The sequence below is a fragment of the Bison bison genome, unplaced genomic scaffold (genome assembly GCF_000754665.1).
Source record: "Bison bison bison isolate TAMUID 2011002044 unplaced genomic scaffold, Bison_UMD1.0 scf7180017864388, whole genome shotgun sequence".
In the NCBI taxonomy this organism is placed as follows: Eukaryota; Metazoa; Chordata; class Mammalia; order Artiodactyla; family Bovidae; genus Bison; species Bison bison.
In genome coordinates this window covers 4664733-4689452 of record NW_011494960.1, presented here as the reverse complement: position 1 = coordinate 4689452, position 24720 = coordinate 4664733, and the positions used below count along the sequence as shown (strand labels likewise).

Below are 24720 nucleotides of genomic sequence, written 5' to 3'. Positions count from 1 at the left end.
GGTGCCCTCTCTCTTGGGCTTAGCAAACGTCTTTAAGGAACGATCCTACTTGGGCGTCTGCGAGTCCTCCGTAGTCCTCCCGTCGAGGTGATGGTTTTATAGTGGCCTGCCCGTTAAAGCGCTTTGAAAAGTGACAGCTCTGACAATGAAGTTCAACAAAGTTCTCCACTCGAGCTTCATTCGCCGGAGGCTCTGGGCGATCTGATTGGCGCAGGGGTGCAATTTATGATTGGATTAGTCTTCATAAGCATGGCCCGCACAATGGGCCGGCAACAAAGGCTGGCGCGCATCAATTCTGCGTATCGACCGCCTCTTTGCAATACAGTGCGCCCCCGAAGCTCTCGCCAGGAGTTTTTGTTCTGGAGCAACACCCGGGCTAATTAAATGCCTATTTAGAAGTTTCAGATGACATCTTGCCTTATAGAAAAGGAATTATTTAGAGAACACACTAAATTTATTTGCAGCTCCCCTGCTGAGCCTGGAAAATAAATCAATAAATATTCATAGAAACTCATCTCCAGGCAATCAGTAAAATAATCCTCCCCCCTTGTGCAGAGGGCAATGAAAAATTTCAAGTCAATGAACATAAAAATATACTCCTTCTTCGGTCTCTGCCCTCCCTATACATTACCCCAGCTGAGGCATAAAGCAGCTGTGAGGGGTGGGTTAAATAAACGTGGAGTAGAGGAGTGCTGTTCTAAAATACTAGGGAAACTTGAAATCGATGCTTTGGAGCTATTGAATGGGCATCCCTCGGGAGTCGGAAGAGGGAGTTCTTGGTTTATTTCATGTTGGGAAACTAATTGAGAGAGTTGGTGATACCTGAACAGTAATATGATTCTCCTGCAAACCCCTGCAACTTAGAAAACAATTTTCAGTATCCTGTCTTTAGAAGTGGCACAGAGGAATGAACCACAGCTAACCCAGAGGAGGATGAGAGGGGAGCCTCGAAAAGGGGCAAGGTGGCAGGGTTCCATTTCCCAGGGCTTACCTCTGCTGGAAGCTGACTTGTGCAAGGAGACCTGAAGGCTCTGGGTGCTCCGCTGGCTCTTTCCCAACCTCTAGGAGCCCTTGGCAGTTTCGCTTGAAACTCAACGCATGGACTTTTAAAACCACAGCAGCAGAAGTTTGGAATTTGTCCTGAGAGGGTCCTACCCATTGCCAGCACTTCCCTGGGCATAGTTTTGCTGCTTCTTAACAACGGCAATGTACAAATGAGTGAAAACAGAGCGAAGGGTGAGGTCCCCAAAAATGTTGGTCCACACCAGGAAAGACGATTCTTACTTCATTTGGTACCTCAAATCAGAATCTTCCTGTAGACTGCACTTGGCTTTCCTCTGGGTTGGGGCTGGGGTGGTGCTGAGTCTCAATTCCGTTCCTCGGCTAGATAACAGATGTGTTAAATGTCCCATTCATTTCTTTAGTGTGGCTGAACCTCCCCAAAGAGAAGTGTGCAGCCCCGCCAGGCCGCCCTGATCCTATTAACCATGAACTAACTGTCACCTTCAGCTGGTTTTCCTTTTTGCTTTTTAACACAAAGCTTTCTCAAAAATCTTATTAACCAGCTTTATTTCTCTCGATGGTTTTGTTCAGGGCGTTTTGTGTTAATGATCTCCATGTCGCTGCTTTAACCATTCAATAAAAGTGCATCTGTGATTTATATCACATTAAACCAGAAATAGAGCCCGCTAAAGCTCTCCCTTGATTCAAATTAAAAAGTTATTTAGAGTTGGGCTTGGAGCCGAATTAATGCTCCAAGAGGAAACAAGTATGGCGTTTCTGAGCCCAAGGCTGTTTATGGAGGCATTCTGGGGAGCAGGAGGTGGGAAACCACTCAGGAAACAGCATCTTTTAAATAAATGGCTACTTAAATAGGGAAAATGCATTGCTGAAGTTAACTGGAATCCCCTGGAATTGAAAGAGAGACATATTTGAAAAACTTCAAATGTTCCTCTTTTAGAAATTTTGCCATAAAATAGGGGAGAAAAGGGTTTAAAGTATTTGAACATCTGTGCTCTCACATTGTCACAAAGTTTTCATTCCATATCATCCCTCCTACCAACTGCTTTCTGGAAGCAGAAAGAACAGCTCTGGTTTGTGCGTTCCCTCTCACCTCTCTTCTTTTTCTCCTCTTCTTCATTCTAGTCCTTTCCTCCTCTTCTCCTGTGTTCCTTCCCTTCTTCCTTCCATACCCCCGTGTTGGGTTTCTCATCAAGTAAGAGGGCTCAGAGCTAGAGCTTCTGACTGCAGCCTACTGGAGACAGTCTACTTTTGCAGGATTTTGTTCTGAGGGAAGAAAGGACTCAAAGCCAGTCTAGGGCCTTCCTAACCTTCTCCCTTCTCTAAACTTCTTCTCCATCTGGGGTATTAATATTTCCCTGGTGTAGTTTTTACAATTAGTATCGTGCCCATAGAGCCGCTCCTTGATCCCCACCCTTACACACACACACACACACACACACACACACACACTGACCATCCTGCCTCACACTAGACTGACTACTACTAACGTTTCTTCTTTTAAAAAGGGGGGCCTGACACTTTTTGGAAGGTGGGTCAACCCCTTGCTGCGATCCACGTGTTCTCGGCCTCCATCTCCATAGCTTCCTAAAGCATCCCTAAGGCGCCAAAGAGGAAAAGTGAGGGCGGGGTGAGGGCTGGCGCCCGTGAAAAGGCAAAGTAAATCCCAAGGAAGCAAGAAATCAGACGAAAGGATCTTACTTGAAGTGATCTCCTTGAACGCGTCTTTTCAAACTCCGCCATAGCCTAGGGGGCTGCGCGGTGCGGCGTGGCGCTGCGTCTAAGACCTGTGACTAATGCCGTTTGACCTGGGCCCACGGGGTTTTGTGCGTCCTGCCATTCATTGTAATGTCGTTATCTTCGAGTTTATTTCAGAGAAGTCATTTGCATCCTCTCTCCCAGAACGGGGTTTTCTGTCTGTTTCTCTTTCTGGGGAAAAGAGAGAATCGGAGGCTCGGATTGGGGTGAAGGCCCTCGTCTGTGCCGCGGGCGCACCGCTCGCCTGGGGAGGCCTCGGCAGAGGGAGCCGGGGCTCCCGGGGCCTCCCGGCCAAAGCTGTCCGAGCCTCCCTGGGCAGGCAGAAAGGACTCCTGGAACCCGTCTGGGGTTTCCACCCCACCCCTACTCCCGGGGGCCATGGAGAGAGGGCGGTCCCTACCCCACGCTCGGAGCTCTCTGGCCGCTGCGCGCCCTCTCCAAAGTGGGTCTCACCGCGAGCGCCAGCCCGGGTAGGCACAGGCCACCCGTGGGGAGGTGAAGGGTCTGCAAAGTAAAGAGTGACTTCAGATTCCTTGCCCTCCTAAAAGATAACGAACGTGGCTTCGGGAAGACTGGGACCCCAAGTTCACACTTTTTGCCAGAGTTCAAAGCCGTGGAGCTCCCAACGGGAGCTACCAACCAAGAGCGCTTTGCAAGTTGGCGGGCTGGCGGGCTGCGGCGGCATCGGAATCAGCACCCGCCTCCTGGCTTCTAGAGCCCCGGGGCAAAAGGAGGAGCTGACGGGCGAGGCAAAGGAGGAGAGCAGCGAGGCTCGGGCTGAAAGAGCTTTCCTGCCGCCCCAGCTCTTTAGGCGAGTCGCTCTATTAAGACACCTCTAAGGGGTTCACCTTCAGAATAGGCCACAAGGAGCTACCGGCTGCCCCAGCCCTTTCTAGCGTCTCCCCCCACCCTTCATTCCTTTCACACACACTCTCCCCCGTTTTCCTTGAAAATCCTTCTATTGTGCCAATCAAGCAGATGGTTTGCAGGAAATATAGCTTGGCCTCGCTGACCGAAACTAATTTTAACTAGCTTTCCAAGCCCGAAAGGTTTGTTTTGCTCTTACAAAATAGCCCCCAAAACAGCTGGCAAGGGTGAATTAAACCCATTAAAGACACATTTATAAGAAATTATATTCACTTAGATTGCCTGAACCCCCTTGTGCAGCCTAAGAGGGGAGATGAGCGCATTTAAATGAAAATGTCGCTGAATGCTCCCCTCCTTAACGTAGCCTGAAAGTCTCAAAAACATTTTACTAAATAGATTAACTTGACTATTGTTTTGCATCACATTTATCAGCTTCATTAAGTGAATAGCTGAACAAATATATTACGCATGCATGAAAAGCTCTTTTTCCAAGAGCCTCATTGTATCCTCAGCCCTGACAGGTGGTTAACTGTGTGTTGTGTTTTTTTGTGGGTTTTTTTTTTTGTGTGTGTGTGTTTTCTTTTTTTTTTTCCAAACCCAAAGAAAGGGGATCTCTTTAGAACAGAGCTGTGCTCAGGCCCGGCTTGGCGGGAGTTTAACTCTCTACTTGGGCCCTGCAGCCAAGCAATAGTAGCACCATGAAATGTTGACAGAGGCTATCTGTGCCCATTCAAGATAATGAAAATGAAATTTTGGTGAGCTGAGCCTTGAGTGCTTTTTCTCTCCATTACTCCAACCTCCTTGTCTTGGAAATTAATTTTATAATGCTTCTTTTCAAAGCTGATGTCTCCTCCCCCCACCCCCATTAAAAGTAAATTGCTTTTGCCTTTCCTTGATTAACTGGCTCTCAGAAGACAGCGGGGTTAAATATCCTTTTAACTTACATTTGGATCCGTTTCACTTTACTGTGTGTCTTGGGGGAAAGTCCTTGTCTCCTGGGCCTAGGTGTCCCTGTGTGGGAAACCAGTGATTGCCTTAGAAAGCTTTCTAAGGTCCCTTTCATGTCTGATCTTCTAAGGTTTAAAAACTCTGCTCTTTGTCACCCCACTGCAGGCCTCAGCTCTGCAGGGAGGACCCGGGAGACTGCATAGACTGCATTTCCGGGCACCAGGGGCAAGGCCTGAGGGGAGGGAAGAATCGTGGAGGGAGCTAGAGGCTTCAGGGCAGATCAACTTGGCTTCTCAGGTCTCTGATCTGGAGATCCTCTAAGAGCCCTTAGGCTAATGGGCCCTTGCACCCCACCCACGATCTCACCCTAGTGGCTCCCAGTGCACACTTCTCTTCTACCCTGGCAAACAGGTGTGCCCCAACGCCAGGGGTAAATCAGGAAGTGACCCTCCCTGGCTTGGCTCCTGGGTCCTGGGCGGTGCATATGTCAGCCTAATTACTCCTTTCGCCCCCCTCTCCATGAACCATTTCCTCACAGCCCCCACCCTAGCGTCCCCACCCCCCCACCTCTTTCTCCTTATCTCAAGCTGAACTATTGACTTCCTGTCCCAGAATCTTTCTGGATAAAGAGGCTGAAGTTGGCTGACAGGCACACTCGGTGGAAAATCATACAGGATCTTTCTCTGGACCTGAAAGGGCCACTTTTGTCAGTGGTGGGACAGAGAAGGGAGAGAATATGAAATGTATTCTGTTTTTCCTTCCAGGCCCAAGGACTCACGGCTGGGGAGCAGGTGCCTCTTGGGGAGGCTGGGTTTGTGTTGGGGGTGGCTTGGGGTGGGATGGGTGGAGGTGGCCCCGAGGGAGTTGGAGGTTTAGTTGGTTGGGTGGCAGATCCCAGAAAAGTGAACGGGATTGCCCTCCACTACACGCACTTGGAGAACAGAGGACTCTGAGAAGACGGGTCTTGTTTATGTGGAGTGGCTGTGAGAAATAGATGCTGCCTGGTTTGCACCAATCTTTCAAGCTCTCTCTCCCTCTGGGGAGCTTGTTGCCTTAATATTAAACCTTAGCCCAACGTTTAAGAACAAGGGACAAAGATTTTTGCCAGTGGATTGAGACTCTCTTTCCTAAACCGGAATCTTGCTTCACTTTCTCCTTTCTTTTTTCTCTCTTCATGTTAAAAAATCAGAAGCTGTGTTCTCAAGTATAGAAGGAAGCGGAGTCATTGTAGATCTAGGGCCAGCTGGTTAGAGAAGGTGGGGGCAGGGGGAGGAGAGGGAACATCCTTGGCTAAACATTTCGAACTCTTCAACTCATCTTTGAAATTTAGAGATTGCCCCTTGGGGGAAAGAGGTCTTTTTTTTTTTTTTTTTTTTTTTTTTTTTTTTTAATCTATATGTCCATGGGAGGATTAGAGGTAAGACTTCCAGTTCTTTATAATGTGAAAGTTAATTTTAAAAATTATTTTTCTTCTGACAAATAGGGAGTCTTGCTTTCGTCAGAGGAGGGAACTGTCAGATAGAGAAGCTGTTGGAACCATGAGTCAATACTTAAGAGGGAAGTATTCTGTAGTTTGTGGGACTCTTACGTTGCTGGAGGTTTACTTGCCTGAGGCTGAGGTGGTTTACAGGTTATTGCAGGAAAGGGAGAAGGAAAAGTACCCCCAAGACTTTTGCTTGCTCTGCAGTTCTGCTCAATCAGTTTAGGGGAATTGGAGGGAGGCATGAGAGAATGTGACATTCCTCTTACATGGGGAAGGGATGGAGGAAAATAGTCTTACTTTAGGTATTACCTATATTGCACAAGGGCCTAACTGGCAGCTGCCACCTGCCGGAGGAAAATCAGAACATTCTCTAGCCTGCTCACCCTCCTCCATGACCAACTTTCCCCTCCAACTGCAGAGAGAAGATAGTCATCAGACAGAAATGCCTTCCATTTCCTTCCCCCCGGTTTACTCTCCATTCTATTCACATCTCCTGCCTCCTTAGAATTAGTTATTTAATAAATAAATATTAGTTATTTAATAAATAAATATTGATTATTTAATCCCTGTTTGCCCTTCCAAATCTACCTCCTACTCCTTCTCCCTCTGCTTTTGCCCTAAGAGACTAGCAAAATGAATCTAGGTATCTTGCTGGTTGGTTTCATTTGTTATTGTTCAGTCACTCAGTCATGTCCAACTCTTTGCAACCCATGGACTGCAGCACACCAGGCTTCCCTGTCCATCACCAACTCCCGGAGCTTAGTCAAACTCATGTCTATTGAGTCAGTGATGCCAACCATCTCATCCTTTGTTGTCCTCTTCTCCTCCTGCCTTCAATCTTTCCCAGTATCAGGGTCTTTTCTAATGAGTCGACTCTTCATATCAGGTGGCCTAAGTATTGGAGTATTGGAGCTTTAGCTTCAGCATCAGTCCTTCTAATGAATATTCAGGACTGATTTCCTTTAGGATAGATTTGTTTGATCTTGCTGTCCAAGGGACTCTCAAGAGTCTTCTCCAACACCACAGCTCAAAAGCATCAATTCTTCCGCACTCGGTCTTCTTTATGGGCCAATTCTCACTTCCATACATGACTACTGGAAAAACCATAGGTTTGACTAGATGGACCTTTGTTGGCAAAGTAATGTCTCTGCTTCTTAATACACTGTCTAGATTTGTCATTGCTTTTCTTTCAAGGAACAAGCGTCTTTTTTATTTCATAACTGCAGTCACCATCTGCAGTGATTTTGGAGTCCAAGAAAATAAAGTCTGTCACTGTTTCCGTTGTTTCCCCATCTGTTTGCCATGATGTGATGGGACCAGATGCCATGATCTTCATGTTTTGAATGTTGAGTTTTAAGTCAGCTTTTCCACTTTCCTCTTTAACCTTCATCAAGAGGCTTTTATTCCTCTTCACTTTCTGCCATAAGTGTGGTATCATCTGTGTATCTGAGGTTATTGATATTGCTCCCGGCAATCTTGATTCCAGCTTGTTCTGGCATTTCACATGATGTACTCTGCATTCAAGTTAAATAAGCAAAGTGACAATATACAGCCTTGACATACTCCTTTCTCAATTTTGAACCAGTCCATTGTTCCATGTCCAGTTCTAAATGCTGCTTCTTGACCTGCATACAGGTTTCTCAGGAGGCAGGTAAGGTGGTCTGGTATTCCCATCTCTTTCAGAATTTTCCACAGTTTGTTGTGATTCACACAATCAAAGGTTTTAGTGTACTCAATAAAGCAGAAGTAGATGTTTTTCTGGAATTCCCTTGCTTTTTCTATGATCCAATGGTTGGCAATTTTATCTCTGGTTCTTCTGCCTTTTCTAAATCCAGCTTGAATATCTTGAAATTCTCAGTTCACATACTGTTGAAGCCTAGCTTGGAGAATTTTGAGCATTACTTTGCTAGCATGTGAAACGAATGCATTGTGCAGTGGTTTGAACATTCTTTGGCATTGCCCTTCTTTGGGATTGGAATGAAAACTGATCTTTTCCAGTCCTGTGGCCACTACTGAGTTTTCCATATTTGCTGGCATACTGAGTGCAGCACTTTCACAGCATCATCTTTTAGGATTTGAAATAGCTCAGCTGGAATTCCATCACCTCCACTAGCTTTGTTCATGGTCATGCTTCCTAAGACTCAAGATGTCTGGCTCTAGGTGAGTGATCACACTATTGTGGTTATCTGGGTCATTAAGATCTTTTTTGTATAGTTTGTGTATTCTTGCCACCTCTTCTTAATATCTTCCGCATCTGTTAGGTTTCAAGGGATTATCTCTGATAGAGTGCTTGAAGAACTATGGTCGGAGGTTCGTGACATTGTACAGGAGGTGGTGATAGAAACCATCCCCAAGAAAAAGAACTGCAAAAAGGCAAAATGGCTGTCTGAGGAGGCCTTACAAATAGCTGAAAAAAGAAGAGAAGCAAAAGGCAAAGGAGAAAAGGAAAGATATACCTGTTTGAATGCAGAGTTCCAAAGTATAGCAAGAAGAGATAAGAAAGCCTTCCTAATTGAACAATGCAAAGAGATAGAGGAAAACAATAGAATGGGAAAGATCAGAGATTTCTTCGAGAAAATTAGAGATCCAAGGGAACATTTCATGCAAAGATGGACACAATAAAGGACAGAAACAGAATGGTTTCAGTTAGTGGGAGCCAATGGCACCAACTCAAGGACAGCAGAGAAAGGTTGGGATATTTCTTCCTCCCACTCCCTTCTTGGTTTTTGTTGCACTTCTGTGAGTAACTGTAACTGCAGCTCCCAAGTTCACCAAGCCCTGGCAATATTGTCTTGTCGACCTCCTGACCTTTCAGACATAAGGATATAATGGGATATAATGGCTTCACACTGTTGCTAGGCTTTGGGTGCAGTAGTACCTCTTGCTTATTCCCTTAACCCTGTCTGCACTTCTGTAAGTGGCTCCTTCATTGGAAATGCTTGCTGCCGAACTCCTGACTGAACCTTGTTCTTCATTGTCCTTTCTGTCTATAGTTTCAATCTCCCCTTCACCACAGGTTCTTTCAAACTGTGCTTTTTCAAAAGGACCCTCCCTTGGCCTTATATCCATTTTTAATTATATCTCCTTACAGACTTCCTCTAACTTTTGTGAGGCCTGAGACAAAACTATAGATGGAAGCCTGTGGCCCACCCTACTTCATTTCCCACTCTGACTCCATCCTACATCAGGAAGGTCCTGCACCCCAGAGTCTGGACCCCTGGTCCGCATATCCACACCCCCTGCACCTCTCTCCAAAGACATGTGGTCCATGTCTCAGGTTCGGGGAGAGGCACCCTAGTGACATCGTCCACCCATGGGAAGATAGACCTAGGAAAAGACTTGTGTCGGCTTTGAAAAGAGACTTGGTTCCATTTGGACAATGAATTCCAGACCCTAGAAGGGAGCATATAGGCTGTGGGTGAGCTTGTCCCCTTGGTCATGTGGACATGGGTGGAGCTGGAAGGAAGCCAGACTGGGGCCCTCTCTAAACTTCAGGGCCCAGTTTGAGCTCCCTGTTTGTCCAGGTTGAAGCATGGTACTTCTTTTACAACCAGACTTTCTGAGAGTAAAGCCTAATCTTGCTTTCTTCCATTCTTGCCACCCCTATGACCTTTCTTCACCTGCCGCCACTCCATTCCACTGAGATGGATTTGTCGGTGTCCCTGATGCCCTCCCTGCTGGCAGTCAATGATCTTTTCTTATTCAGTGTGGCCTCAGTATTTGTCACTGAGGACCACTCCCTTCTGGCTTCGTGATCTTCTTTTTTCCTCCTCAGACTGTTCCTTCTTGCTCTGTTCACGAACTCTCATTTTCTCCTCTAAGCCCTTAGCTGGTAGCATTACTCTGGGTTCTGCCTTCGGCTCTTCCCCAGACAGTTACTGAAATTTTACTCATTACTTATTTTGTCCCTACTGAGCACTTGCCTAAGCATGTCCCACTCTCACAAACCACAGTGCCTTTGGGCTTGAGGATCCTTCTAGACTCTCATCACCTGGCTGACTTCCATTCATTGGGAAAGATTTGGCTTGAGCTTCACCTCCTCTGTGATCCTCCTCTGATGTACTCTGAGGTCCATGCCCCTTGGATATTTTCTTGTAGTACCTAACACCTTTATTACTGCATTTATTACCCTCTATTTAGAGTTGCCAGAAAAAAAATATTGGAGGTACAGTTACATTTGAATCTCAAGCAAATATTATTTTAGTGCAAGTATGTCCCAAATATTGTGTGGGATACACTTATACTAAAAATTGTTTATCAGAAATTCAAATTTAACTGGATATTCTGAATTTTTATTTGCTGGCAACTATACCTGTTGGAGTAATTTGTGGGTTTGTTTCTCCTGTAGACCATGAACTCCTTGAGGGTAGGCACCATGTTCTTTGACTCTGTGTCCTAATGCCTGGCATGTGGCAGGCATTCAGAGAATACTTGCAGAGTGATAAAATCTTCAAGTTCCGTGAGCACTCACCTGCCTCATTTCAAAGGGCCTTTTCCTGCTTAAAATTCAGTGTGGTTAGTTCACTGATCTCTCTTCTAACCTCTTCTGCTGCTGCTGCTGCTGCTAAGTCGCTTCAGTTGTGTCCGACCCTGTGCGACCCCATAGACGGCAGCTCACCAAGCTCCGCCGTCCCTGGGATTCTCCAGGCAAGAACACTGGAGTGGGTTGCCATTTCCTTCTCCAATGCATGAAAGTGAAAAGTGAAAGTGAAGTCGCTCAGTCGTGTCTGACTCTTCGTGACCCCATGGACTGCAGCCTACCAGGCTCCTCTGTCCATGGGATTTTCCAGGCAAGAGTACTGGAGTGGGGTTCCAGTGCCTTCTCCGTCTAACCTCTTCTAAAGTCTTATTATTAGCTCTTCATTTTGTGTTGTTGGGTTCTCTAGATGGTAACCAAATGGGAAAGCTCCCAGGTTTTCTCAAAGACTGTGTGATTTTCATCTATAACTCCTAGGGCAGTTCTCTTTGCTTATTTGAATGATTAGCTGATGACTTCTACTGGCATTGTTAGTCATTATTAGATATTACTAGCTAATATGCTTAATTGACTACGTTTACAGAGAGTCAACTTCCACAGCACAGGAACCAAGCTCAGATGAACACAAATACACTAACTCTTGATCTCACAGCATTAAATTAAGTAAATGTTTAATTTTTGCGGTGTAAGTAATGAATGTTCTGGCACATCCCCACCCAGACCTTAGGGAAGTATAAATATTTATGTTATATAAATATGTATATATATATTAATATATACACAAATATGTATGTATTAATATAAATATATATGTTAATGAACTCATCACTAAGAGAAATTCTGTTGTTCAGAAAGCAAAAAATTGCTTTAAAAACTGGTGCCTGTCAGCTAATCTTTATGTCTTAGGTATAAAATCTGCTGACATAAGACAGAAAGTCAACACAGGTATGGGCATCAGAATTGGTTAATTATGGTGGAAAGGGAGTTAAAAGAAAGCAGGAAGCTCAGAGAAGATGCAGAGATGTCCAACTTATCGGAAAAGAAAGTCAGAGTGTAGAACTAGAGTGCCCTGTCCAATTCAGTAGCCACCAGCCATGTGGGACTATTTAAATTCAAATTAGCTAAATACGTAAAGAATTTAAATAAAAATAAAAATTAAATTAAAATTTGAACACAAATTTAAACAATTTTATTAGAGTATAATTGATTGACAGTGTTGTGTTAGTTTCAGATGTTCAGCAAAGTGAATCAGATTACATATGCATGCAGGCATGCATGCTCAGTCATTCAGCAGTGTCCGACTCTTTGCAACCCTATGGTCTGAAGCTCACCAGGCTCCTCTGTCCTTGGGCTTCTCCAGGCAAGAATACTGGAGTGGGTTGCTGTGCCCTCTTCCAAGGGATCTTCCCAACTCAGGGATCGAAACCGCATCTCCTGCATTGCAGGCGGATTCTTAACTGCTGAGCCACCGGGGAAGCCCATACACGTGTATATGTCCACTCATTTTTAGGTTCTTTTCCCATAGAGGCCACTATAGAGTATTGAGTAGAGTTCTCTGTGCTATACAGTAGGTCCTTATTAGTCATCTATTTTATATACAGTAGTCTGTATGTGTTAGTCCCAATCTTCCAATTTATCCCTCCCCACCTCTTACTCCTGGTGACCAGATGTTTGTTTTCTACATCTGTAGCTCTATTTCTGTTTTGTATATAAGTTCATCTGTACCCTTTTTGTTTTAGAGTTCACATATAAATGATATCATATATTTGTTTTTCTCTGTCTGACTTACTTCACTCAGTATGATCGTCTCTAGGTCCATCGTGTGTTACTGAAAATGGCATTATTTCATTCCTTTTTATGGCTAATATTCCAGGGCATATATTATGACATCTTCTTTATCAGTTTCTCTGTTGATGGACATTTAGATTGCTTCCATGTCCTGGCTATTGTAAGTAAGTGCTGCAGTAAACCTTGGGATGCATGTATATTTTCAAATTATGATTTTCTCCAGATATATGCCCCAAAAGTGTGGCTGCTGGATCATATGGTAGCCCTAGTTTTAGTTTAAGGAACCTCCATACTATTCTCCATAGTGGCTGCACCAATTTACATCCCATCAACAGTGTAGAAGGGTTCCCTTTTCTCCACACTCTCTCCAGCATTTTTTGTTTATAGATTTTTTGATGGTGGCCTTTCTGACCAGGATGAGGTGATACCTCATTGTAGTTTTGACTTGCATTTCTCAAATAATTAGTGATGTTGAAGATCTTTTCATTTGCCTCTCTTGGCCATCTGGATGTCTTCTTTGGAGAAATGTCTATTAGATTTTCCTCCCACTTTTTGATTGTGCTATTTTTTAAAAAATATTGAGTGACATGAGCTATTTATATATTTTGCTTCATTTGCAAATATTTTCTCCCATTTGGAGGTTTACCTTTTTGTTTTCTTTATAGTTTCCTTTGTTGTGCAAAAGCTTTTAAGTTTAGTTAGGTCCCATTTGCTTTTTTTTTTTTTTTTTCATTAGTCTAGGAGATTGGTTGAAGAAGGTCTTGCTACAGTTTATGTCAAAGAATGTTCTGCCTGTTTTCCTCTAAGAGTTTTATAGTATCTCGTCTTACACTTAGGTGTTTAATCCATTTCAAGTTTATTTTTGTGTATTATGTTAGAGAGTATTCTTATTTCATTCATTTACATGTAGCTATTCAGTTTTCTCAGCAACAGTTATTGAAGAGACTGTCTTTTCTCCATTGTATATTCTTGCCTCCTTCGGCATAGATCAGGTGACCATAGATGCATGAGTTTCTCTCTGGACTTTCTATCTATCCTGTTCCACTGACCTGTATTTCCTTTTTTGTGCCAGTACCATAGTGTTTTGATTACTTTAGTTTGTAATGTAGTCTGAAGTCAGGGAGCCTAATTCCTCCAGCTCTATTTTTCTTTCTCAAGATTGCATTGGCTATTCGTGGTCCTTTGAGTTTTCATACGAATTGTAAATTTTTTGTTCTAATTCTATGAAAAATGCCATTGGCAATTGGGGATTGCACTGAATCTGTAGATTGCTTGGGGTAATATAGTCATTTTCATAATACTGATTATTCCAATCCAAAGACATGGTGTATCCATCTGTTTGTGCCACCTTTTATTTCTTTCATCAGTATCTTATAGTTTTCTGAGTACAGGTCTTTGGCTCCTTAGGTAGGTTTATTACTATGAATTTTATTCTTTTTGATGAGGTGATAAATGAGATTATTCCCTTAATTTTTCTTTCTGATCTTTTATTGTTAGTGTATAGGCATGCAAGAGATTTCTGTGTATTAATTTTGTATCCTGCAACTTTACCAAATTCACTGATAAGCTCCAGTAGGTTTCTAGTAGCATCTTTAGGATTTTCTATGTATAGTATCATGTCATCTGCAAGCAGTGACAGTTTTACTTCTTCTTTTCCAATTTGAATTCCTTTTCTTTCTTTTTCTTCTCTGATTGCCATGACTAGGACTTCCAGAACCATTATATGTTGAATAATAATGGAGAGAGTGGATATCCTTGTCTTGTTCCTGATCTTGGAGGAAATGCTTTCAATTTTTCACACTTGAGAATGATGTTTTTGCTGTGGGTTTGTCATGTATGGCCTTTATTATGTTGAGGTACGTTCCCTCTATGCCCACTTTCTGGAGAGTTTTTATCATAAACGGATATTGAATTTTGTCAAAAGCTTTTTCTGTATCTATTGAGATTATCATATGCTTTTTATTCATCAATTTGTTAATATGGTGTAACACATTGATTGATTTATGTGTAATGAAGAATCCTTGCACCTCTGGGATAATTCCCACTTGATCGTGGTGTATAATCCTTTTAATGTGTTGTTGGATTTGGTTTGCTAGCATTTTTGTTGAGGATTTTTGTGTCTATGTTCATCAGAGATATTGGCCTGAAATTTTCTTTTTTTGTGATATCTTTATCTGGTTTTGCTATCAGGGTAATCGTGGCCTCATAAAATGAGCTTGGGAGTGTTTCTTCCTCTGCAATTTTCTGAAACAGTTTTAGAAGGGTATGTGATAACTGTTCCCTAAATGTTTGATAGTAATCATCCGAGAAGCCATCTGGTCCTGGACTTTGGTTTCTTGAAAGATTTTTAATCACGGTTTCCATTTCCATGCTTGTGATTGGTCTGTTCATATTTTCTATTTCTTTCTGATTCAGTCTTTGAAGGTTGTACCTTTCTAGGAATTTGTTAATTTCTTTAGCTTGTCCATTTTATTGGCATATAGTAGTAGTAGTATACTACTACTACATTGGCATGCAGTAGTCTCTTATGATTCTTTGTATTTATGTTTGATAATAATAATGATGATATGAGCACCTATTTAGCATCTACAGAATCTCAGGTATTGCTTGAAGTGCTTATGTATCAACTCATCTTCACAGTCATCTCAAGAAACAGAAGCAGTAGTTCCAACACTTACTTTATTCATAGAAGTAGATATTAGATTTCAAAAAAGTGAACTTTGTGAGGGTAAGGGACCCAGAGTGAGGGGAGCTCTAGTTCCTCTCTGCTCTGACAAAAGGAGATAGATATAGATGAACTTTAGTTCTCCACTGGCTCCATTTTGGAGAGTGGAAATACAAAGTACTTAGCACATATCACCTCTGTCGGGATGATTTTGGCTGCGTTAGCAAAAAGACTCATCCAAAAATAGAGTCAACTACAAGGAAAAATTATTATTTCATAAAAGAATTCCAGAAGTATAACAGATCCAGAGTCTGTTAATTTGTTTTCTCATATATGTCATCAAAATCCAGGTTCTTTTTCTCTGCTCTGCCATCTTCATTGTGTTGACTGATCTCTTTTGCTGGCTGCCTCACAGTGTCGAATGGCTGCCCCAGTTCCAGACATCAACGTGAAGATGACAACACCCTGCAGAAGGAGAGTCCACTTATTGTCTTCTCTCTCCTTTTATCAGCAGGAAAATAAAAGTCTTTTCCAGAAGCCCACCTTGGAGGATGTCTACTGTGGTCTCATTGGCCAGAATAGTGCCCGGTGCTCAAATCTAAGCCAGTCAATAGCAAGAAAAATGGAATTACCTTTTTTTTTTAATCAAATGGATCAAGGGTCATCTTCCTAGATTCCTGGAAATACATGGGTGTTAGATTTCTGAACAAAGAAAATACTAATTGGCAAAGGAAAAGGGGTGTGGCTTTATATAGGCAACAGTGTCTATTGCTTTGTGTCAAATAAAGCAAAGTGTTTAAAATGTGCCTTACCAAAAGCTAGACCCATGATGAGTACTCCTAGCTGCCAGTTACTAGTCTTTCTCCTGTTTTAAAATTTTTTTGCTGACCACCACTGATACTGCCAGTGGGCACCAATATCCATTCTTCTCATTGTGAGCACACAGACCACATTTCCTAGCTTTCCTCACAGTTGGATGGAGCCATGGACTCTGGTCTAGCAGTGGGATGCTGGCAGAAGTGATGGCGATCACTTCCAGTCTTGGCATACGAAGTTTCTCATGTACAATCATTTTCACTTTTCCTTCCACTGGGACATGACGGCCATATGTTGGAGTGGCAGGGATACAGTATGGAATGAGCCTAGACCCCTGAGTCATGGCTTGGAGGAGTGCCACCCATCTTATATTGGACAGTGCCAAAAGTAAGAAATAAGCTTTTCTTATAAGATTTTGGGTTTATCAGAGAATTTATCCTATTGTGACTACTGTATCCATCAAAATACCTTCCTTGTACCTTGCTTTTTGGGCATAGAGGCTGCAGATCTGGTGTGCAGATCCCAGGCTTCTAAGATGGTAATTCAAACATGTGTAAAATGCCATACATGTTAAAAATAAAATCCCTTTTATGGTAACTTTACTTAAGCACTTCCAGTGATAAGGAGCTTACTATTTCTAGCAAGAGGTAACCTCTGTTTGGTGAGGTAACATATTAATGAAAGGTGGCAAATACAGTACGTGTGCATATAGTACAACTGATTGATAGTTGCATTTAAACTACTACGTAGAGAAGGATTTTAAGATCATGTCTGGGGACTTCCCTGGTGGTCCAGTGGTTAAGACTCTGCACGTCCACTGCAGGGGCACACGTTTGGTCCCCGGTCAGAAAACTAAGATCCCACATGCTGCGGGGTGCAACCAAAAAATAATAATAATAATAAGATGAGATCCTCTCTGAGCAGCCTGGGAAAGTTTTCTGCTCTTAATTAACATTGCCTTCCAGGACCTGGTGGCAGAAGTTGTAGACCCATGTTTCATATAGCATCTGTGGTTTGAGAACTATGAGAGCTACCAGGAGAAAGCTCACAGAAAAAAAGTTTGTCATTAAATAACAGGAATCAGGGGATTGGATATTGGGGTGCATTTCTAGGAAAGATAAGACGGTTGCAACAAAAATTATGCCTTCCATTTAGTGACTACTGTGCTAATGCTTTATGTACATATTATTTCCTTATCTTCTCATAACAAGTCCATTTTACAGACAAAGACATTGAGGCTCAGAAGTATAAAGTAGCTTGTAGGATATCATGCATTTAATTTACTGGCAGAGGCAGATTTGGACCAGGGTGGTCTGATCCAAAGTATGTCTGTCTGTGCTGTCTATGGCTGTTTAGAGCCAGATTTCTGAACCTCAGTTTTTGTTGCGGGGGCTGTGTGGTACATTGTGAGATGGTTAGCAGAATTGCTACCCTCTAGTGGCTCAGACGCTGGGAATGATTGAAGGCAGGAGAAGAAGGGGATGACAGAGGATGAGATGGTTGGATGGCATTACCGACTCAATGGACATGAGTTTGAGCAAGCTCCGGGAGTTGACAGACAGGGAAGCCTGGCGTGCTGCAGTTCATGGGGTCACAAAGAGACAAGACTGAGTGACTAAACTGAACTGAGTGGCTCAGATGGTAAAGAATCTGCCTGCAATGCAGGAGATGCAAGTTCAGTCCCTGGGTTGGGAAGATGCCCTGGAGAAAGGAATGGTAACCTAACCCCGTATTCTTGCCTGGAGAATCCCATGGACAGAGGAGCCTGGTGGGCTACAAGTCCATGGGGTCGCAAAGAGTCGGACACGACTGAGTGACTCATACTTTCACTTTCCACCCATTAGATACCTGTAGTGTATTCTTCCTTCCCAGACAGAGAAAAAGGTCTCCAGACACTGTTAAATTGCCCCCCTGGCTGAAGATCACTAGGTTAGAGGAAGGCATATCCTATGTTCTGGGCAGTCAGGTGATCTGGGAAGGGGCTGAGGAACCATATGGGAACTTCGGGGGCAAGGGGTCTCTTAAGGTAGCCTGGAAACCTTCATCACATGCAGAAGGCAACAGCAATGGGGAGACTGAGTTCCTGAAGCTCATGCATGAAGTTTCCTAGATATTTCCTGTTAAGAGCTGAGCTTTCAGGAGAAGGTTCTAGTGGCCCCAAATGGTAGTTATAGGAAGGATGTCAGGTGAGGATTTTAATCACACTGGTCACTCTGAATCCCACTTAGAACCTACTTCTGCCCCTCTCTCAAAAAACCAAGTGCTACATCTCCTAGTCAGTAGATATGGAAGGATTGTTTGTTGAATGAATGGTGAACAGTTAGACCAAGGGAAGGGAAGAAAGCAGTTGTACTTATTTTTGAGTCAAAATATGGTATGAGGCAACATTTCTGAAATAGCTGCTAGATCTATTTGGCAGACCCTAAGCAGCACATTTTAGACATTTGGAAAAGACACCAATGTTCAGATGAAAGAGAAAGACAGTGTCTCTTCTAGTGAAAATCAATGACCAAAATCTAACACATTCCCTCAATGCCTCTTTAACTTTTAAATGGAAATGTATTTTAAGGATTTCCCTGCTAGGACTTTGTGCTCCCAATGCAGGGGCCAGGGTTCGATCCCTGGTCGGAGAACTAGATCCCACCTACTACAACTAAGACCTGGAGCATCCAAATAAATACATAAATAATAAAAATAAAAAAACTGGAAAAAAAGAAATGGAAGTCTATTTTATGTGAAAACAGAGATGTTCTCCTTTGGTATAAACAGAAAGAAAGTTGCTTTGGAAAAAAGTATAAATGGTATTTGGCAAAACCAATAATTTTCCTTGTAGGTAAGTGTTCTGAGGGAATGTTCATTTGCTTCAATTCTTACTGCTTATTTCTCAAAGTGAGTAGCTTCTTGATACATGTGTTTAGTTAGAATATGTCTTCAAGGATTTCTCAAAATCAGAGCCTGTAGAGGGATCGTGGTTACAGAAGTTAGCCCTAACTTCCTCAATTCAGGAAGATAAGAATTACTGTGGGGTCACTGTCCTCTAGCTTTGAAAGTTTGAAAGGAATTAGAGAGTATTGAAGCCAGTTAACTGCAAAGCTGATCAACATACCAACAGTGCAAATTTATGATCATGTATAACTTCTGCCCCTCTCTCAAAAAACCAAGTGCGACAGTCGCTTGGTGTTGCTTTCTAAAAAATAAAGCTGGCTTTGTTTTCATCCTCTCTCATTTCCATTTTCAGCATAGAACAATTCACAAATCCATATTTTTTTTTTACTATCACCATTCAAGATATTTTGCTCTGGGTTAAGTGCTCTAAATGGTAGAAAGCATGAGGGAGGGGAGGTGTTTTGGTCCTTGCTATTCACATTTCGCCTGTTAATCTAATTTCCAAGGTATGGGCTCCAGAAACTTAGCTGCCCACATAGAAAAGCTTTCCCCCCACCTGGTGGATTGTTTAGCCAAGCTTTTTAAACGGGCAGAGTTTGGGGTTGGGGGGCAGGGAGAGAAATGAATGTTTTTTTGGGTTTTTTTTGCAAGTTTCCATGCAGAGCAATGGGAAGAATTTAGTGGTTGTCAACACGAGTTTAGTACAAAGGTATGGTATAAAGTGTTAGGTTCATTTTGACTGAGCTTCAGGTCACGCAAGCCTAGGGAAACCTGTGCTGCTATTTGCTTCTTGTGTGTTTTAAAAAGAGTTCAGAAGAAGCCAGGGAGGGAGAAGAAGCGGAGGTGGGGGGGCGGGTAGCGTCCCAAGGGAAGGACGTCCTTTAAAGGGTGGCTACTTCAGGGGTGTTGCTCGCAGGGGCTCTCAGCAACTGATTGTGTGAAAGGGCAGCTTTGAATGAACAGCCCCAGCCAGGCCTGATTTTGAACTGTTTTTCAGTCCTTGATTCCTACAAACAAAATAGAATACCTTGTCGAATAGAGCCCATTGAACGAGGATGATGGGTTAAGAGCGGGGGTACGAGGTGGTAGCGTGGATGCTTGTTTATCCAGGAGGAGTTGTCCGTTGTTCCTGGGGCCGGTGAAAGGAAAGACGCCAGAATCTGATGGCTGGGGTAGCATTGATGTGAGGTAACGGGGTAATCGGATTGAAAGGGAGCCATAGTGTTCGTGTCAGTTCACATCTCGTCAAAGGAATAATATGAGGTGCTACCTAGCTGAGGCTTTGGCCATGGTTTGGTGGGGGGGTTCAGTTAGCAAGCATCCAGGCCTCATTGGATTCAAACATAAATTAATTCTCACAGGAACATTGCCTGATTAATCTATTTGCATAATAGTAGAAAAACTACAGAGTGGTTACTCTTTTTTTTCCTTCTGTGGGGATTTGGACAAGAAAAGCTTTAAATTCATTTGAAAGAAGGGTGTGTGAGAAGTCAGCAGAGAAAGCCCCCTCTAGGGCTCCCAGGGCTGCTTTCTGGATGGAACGGGTTGGTAGTCGAAGCAGGGCCTGTTCACTCAAGACGTTTAACTGTTCCCGGCCAAACGCCACCTACTTTCAAGTCCCTCTCCTGGCACTTGCTGTAGGGGACTTAGCTCTTGGCTCAGGTGATAGGATGAGGCTCAGAGGAGGAACAGGCCATCTTCCCCAAGTGGACAGTCCGCCTTGGTTCACATTCTGGTCCAAGAAGATCATTGTTTCAGAAAATACATAGATAGGTTCTGTTCATGGGTGTTTGGGAAGATAATCTCAGGTCTCTTTGCCATTCCACAGAGAAACAAAGTAATTTCATTGCCAAAACTCAAGCCATTTGCAGCCTATTTTGACTAAGTCCATCTATTCAGGAAGTACCTGCTTTGCACTGCCTGGTTTGTTATGTATTGTGGGTGTGTCAGTGGGATCAGTGTTATCTTTTTAAGAAACTGCATTATAAAAACCGAATGGACCAAAAGGGACTAAGGATTCAAGAGTTTCAGATTTTCACTGTCAAAAGTTATTTTTCCTGCAGACATTTCAATAATGGAAATTTTAAACGTTGCTATGAACATTACTTAGCAAAGCCAGCTTTGATTACTTCCATCCTCTGCTCAAGAATAAAGAGCCTTCTTCTTGTAGACCCATAGACACTATCTTCAGTGCTTCTTACCCATTCTTTCCACCTTTAGTCCCTCATCTTCCATTGTTGTGCTGAATAAAGCCCCAAGCCATTCAAATGAAGCTGCCCTGTTGGCTCAAAATACTTCTGTTTCTACAAGTTCCAGATGGAAATACTTTTAAAACAATAGCAGGGAAAATCCTAGTTTCTAATTGACTTCATGGTTAATTCCAAATTTTATAATGAAAGCGTCTTGCTATAAAAGAAATGCCTGTGGTAGGTGCTCAGTGAAGGTTACTTTCACTGTCCCTTCCCTTGACTGTGTCCAGAACAATGAGAGAATTCCCTTGTTACTTAGGAACATCCAGGAACAAGAGCTTAATACAGCAGAGAGGGGAAAGGATGCTCTGGACAAGTCAGCTGTGTTGTGGCTGCCAACCAGCCTAGGATCCCCTTCTTTGTGATCTGTACTCCCTCATCTCCTATTAAGAAGGGTGAGCCTCCAAAAGTTCTTTTTTTTTTTTTAAGCCTTTTTTTCCCAGAACAGTTTTAGTTTTACAACAAAACTGAGGAGAAAGTATATATATATGAATAACCTCTCCCATTATCAAAAACACTTACCAAAATGGTACACTTTTGCCAACAATGACTCTACATTGATACATGATAATCATCCAAGTCCATAGTTTACCTTAGTGTTCACTCCCTGATATTGTGCATTCTGTGGGTTTGGACTAATGTATAATAACACATATTCATAATTGCAATGCTATACAGAGTATTTTCACTGCCCTAAAAGTCCCCTGTGCTCTGCCTAGTTATCTTTTTCCCCTACCCAGCCCAGGTAACCAGTGATCTTATTATTGTCTCCCATAGTTTTGCCTTTCCCAGAATGTCATCTAATTGGCATGCCCTCCCCCAGACGGTCTTCCCAACTCAGGGATCGAACCCGCATCTCTTGTGTCTCCTGCGTTGGCAGACGGGTTCTTTACCACTAGTGCCACTTGGGATGTGCCACCCCCGCCCCCGCCCCTGACGTCATACCGAAAAGGAAAATCTTCCGTGGCTGTAGTTTCCAAAGAAAACTTATTGTTCATTATTCACATAGATTAATTTGTGTCTGCAGAGCCAGCCCTTCAGGGACTAATTGATTGCTTATTTCCTCCCAGGCACACAGTTTTCTCTGATGTGGATCCCGCCTCCACGAGACCAAGGTTGTGGCTCCAGCTGTTCTTTTAATTCACCATGACCTTGGGTAGTCACTTCACCTTTGCCCCCTGATTTTATCAAGTGGAGAAATTGATATCACATCTAACTTTCTCAAAGGAATATTGTTACAGAGAAATTAGTGGATTTTTGAAGGACTTAAAATATATAACATGTAAATGTTAGTTGTCATTGGTATTTATGTTGTCATTGGTGGTGATATTATTATCTCTACCCCCACAACCACTGCTAAAATAGTTAATGCTAATACTACTGCCTATTCTAATTTTATGCTTCTTTTTCTTTTTACAACAAGAACTGAAAAGCAGAGAACCATCAGATCATGCCCACATCCCTGGCAACAAGTTATTTTTTCCCTTTTACTTATTTATGTATTTAAGGGTGCACTGGGTCTCATTGCTTTGCACAGGTTTTTTCTCTAGTTACCACGAGCCAGGGCTACTCTTGCAGGCTTCTAATTGAGGTGGGAGGGCTTCTCATTGCGGTGGCTTCTCTTGTTGCTGAGCACAGACTCTCGGCATGCAGGCTTTAGTAGTTGTAACTCTTGGGCTCAGTGGTTGTGGCAGAGGGGCTCAGTTGCTCCTCGACAGGTGAAATCTTCCCAGATTCTTATCCAATGCACCATCAGGGAAGTCCCTATTTTTTTTTTCCCTTTAAGAGAAAGATTCCTCTGCAAGTCCCTCTCAGTTGGCTCTCCAAAGCTTGTCATAGTGTATACAAGTCACTGCATGGGTTGGCCATGGATAAGCACTATGTATTAAATAACTCAGGTATGATAACCTGTGACCAGGAGCTGATTTTTCCCTCCAGGGGACATTTGGCAATGTCTGGAGATGTTCTTAGTTGTCACACATTTGGGGAGTAGGAGGTGCCAGGAGAATGCTGCTGGCATCTGGTGGAAGAAGCCAAGAATGCTACTATTCAACGTGCAGGACGGCCCCCCTCAAAGCACTTTCTGGCCCAAAATGTCAATAGTGTCAAAGGTGAGAAACTCTGAACTGACCGAAGGACTTTCATTTTTCTTCTAAATTTATTATAAGCAGGTTTGCTTTTTAATTTTTTACTATTTTTGGTTGAGAAATAATTTATATATGGTGATATGTGGAGATCTTATGTTTAGTTAAAGTTTGATCACTTCTGGCAAATGCAAATATCCTTGCACATCAGATTCCTATCAATATGACCATATCCATAATCCTTAAAAAGTTCTCGTGTACCGATTCCCAGTTGGTTCCCTCCCCACCCCCAAAAACAACCATGGTCTGATTTTTTTTTTTTCACTGTAGATTATTATGCCCATTGTTTTGGAATGATAAGGATGTCCTGTCTGGAACATGGTATTTGGTTGGGCTAGTTAGAGCAGAGGTGATTAGACCCCAGGGACCAGGGAGCTGGACCACAAGAGTGGGACTTGAGAGGTATGAAGGACAAATCACATGCAAAGAACAGACAAGCAAGTAGCTGGCATCAGAGAGATCCTGCAAGCCAACAGCTGGCAGAGAAAGTCAGGTAAGTAGCAGAGAAGTAAAGAAGAACCAGGACAGGGAGCAGGGCCCTGGTCATGGGATTCGGGGAAGGGGCTGGGTGAGAGCTGTTGGCTGACTCAGGCAGAGCCGGGCTGCTTGAATAGAAATGCATGTTGAGAACCTGGTGTGGCGGTGTATTTGATTCCTAGGGCTGCCCTAGCCAGTTACTGCCACCTTGGTGGCTTAAAACAATAGAACTTTATTCCCTGGGCCTAAAAACCCAAACTCAGTGTTGGAGCACTAAGCTTCCTCTAGAAACTCTAAGGGGACAGTAAATTCTTTACCTCTTTCAGCTTACAGTGGCCGTCAGCTTTCCTCGCTTCCTTGACTTGTGGCCACATCCCTCCAGTCTCTGCCCTGGACTTTATATTGCCTCCTCTTCTTCTGACTGTTTTCCTCTGTGTGTCTCTCTCTTTTTGGCTGTGCTGGGTCTTTGTTGCTGCATGCAGGCTTCTTCTAGTTGCAGTGAGCTGGGGTTACTCTCTAGCTGCTATGGGAGGGCTTCTCATTACGGTGGCTTCTCTTGTGGAGCACAGGCATGAGACTGTGTTGGCTTTAGTAGTTGTGACGTATGGACGCCACAGCTCTGACTCAGAGTCTAGAGCGCAGGCTCAGTAGTTGTGGCGCCTGGACCCAACAGCTTTGACTCTCAGAGTCTAGAGCGCAGGCTCAGTAGTTGTGGCGCCTGGACTGAACAGCTTTGACTCTCAGAGTCTAGAGCGCAGGCTCAGTAGTTGTGGCGCCTGAACTCAACAGCTTTGACTCTCAGAGTCTAGAGCGCAGGCTCAGTAGTTGTGGCGTGTGGACGCCACAGCTTTGACTGAGTCTAGAGCACAGGCTCAGCTGTTGTGGTGCATGGGCTTAGTTGCTTTGCAGCATGTGGGATCATTCTGGACCAGGGATTGAACCAGTGTCCCCTACATTACAAGGCATATTCTTAACCACTGGGCCACCAGGGAAGCCCTGAATGTCTCTTGTAAGTATACTTGTCCTTGGATTTGGGTCTACCTGGATCATCTAGGATGTCTCATCTCAAGGTTCTTAATTACTCTGTAAAGACCATTTTACCAAAAATTAATAAAACATTCATCAGTTCAAAGGACTTGATG

General features: G+C 43.3%; 1 protein-coding gene and 1 pseudogene across 1 annotated transcript in view; one reads left to right on the top strand and one right to left on the bottom strand.

Annotated features, from left to right (window-relative positions):
* The window catches only part of DBX1 (developing brain homeobox 1), a 5286-nt gene extending 4127 nt beyond the window's left edge, over window positions 1–1159 (bottom strand). The window contains exons 1-2 of the mRNA XM_010858473.1: window positions 1156–1159; window positions 50–201 (exon numbers count right to left, since the gene is read on the bottom strand). Of these exons, the coding sequence (XP_010856775.1) occupies window positions 50–201; window positions 1156–1159 (156 nt within the window). The remainder of the gene's footprint in view (window positions 1–49; window positions 202–1155) is intronic.
* Window positions 1160–2816: 1657 nt separating this feature from the next.
* Window positions 2817–24720, top strand: part of LOC105002025 — a 57050-nt pseudogene continuing 35146 nt past the window's right edge.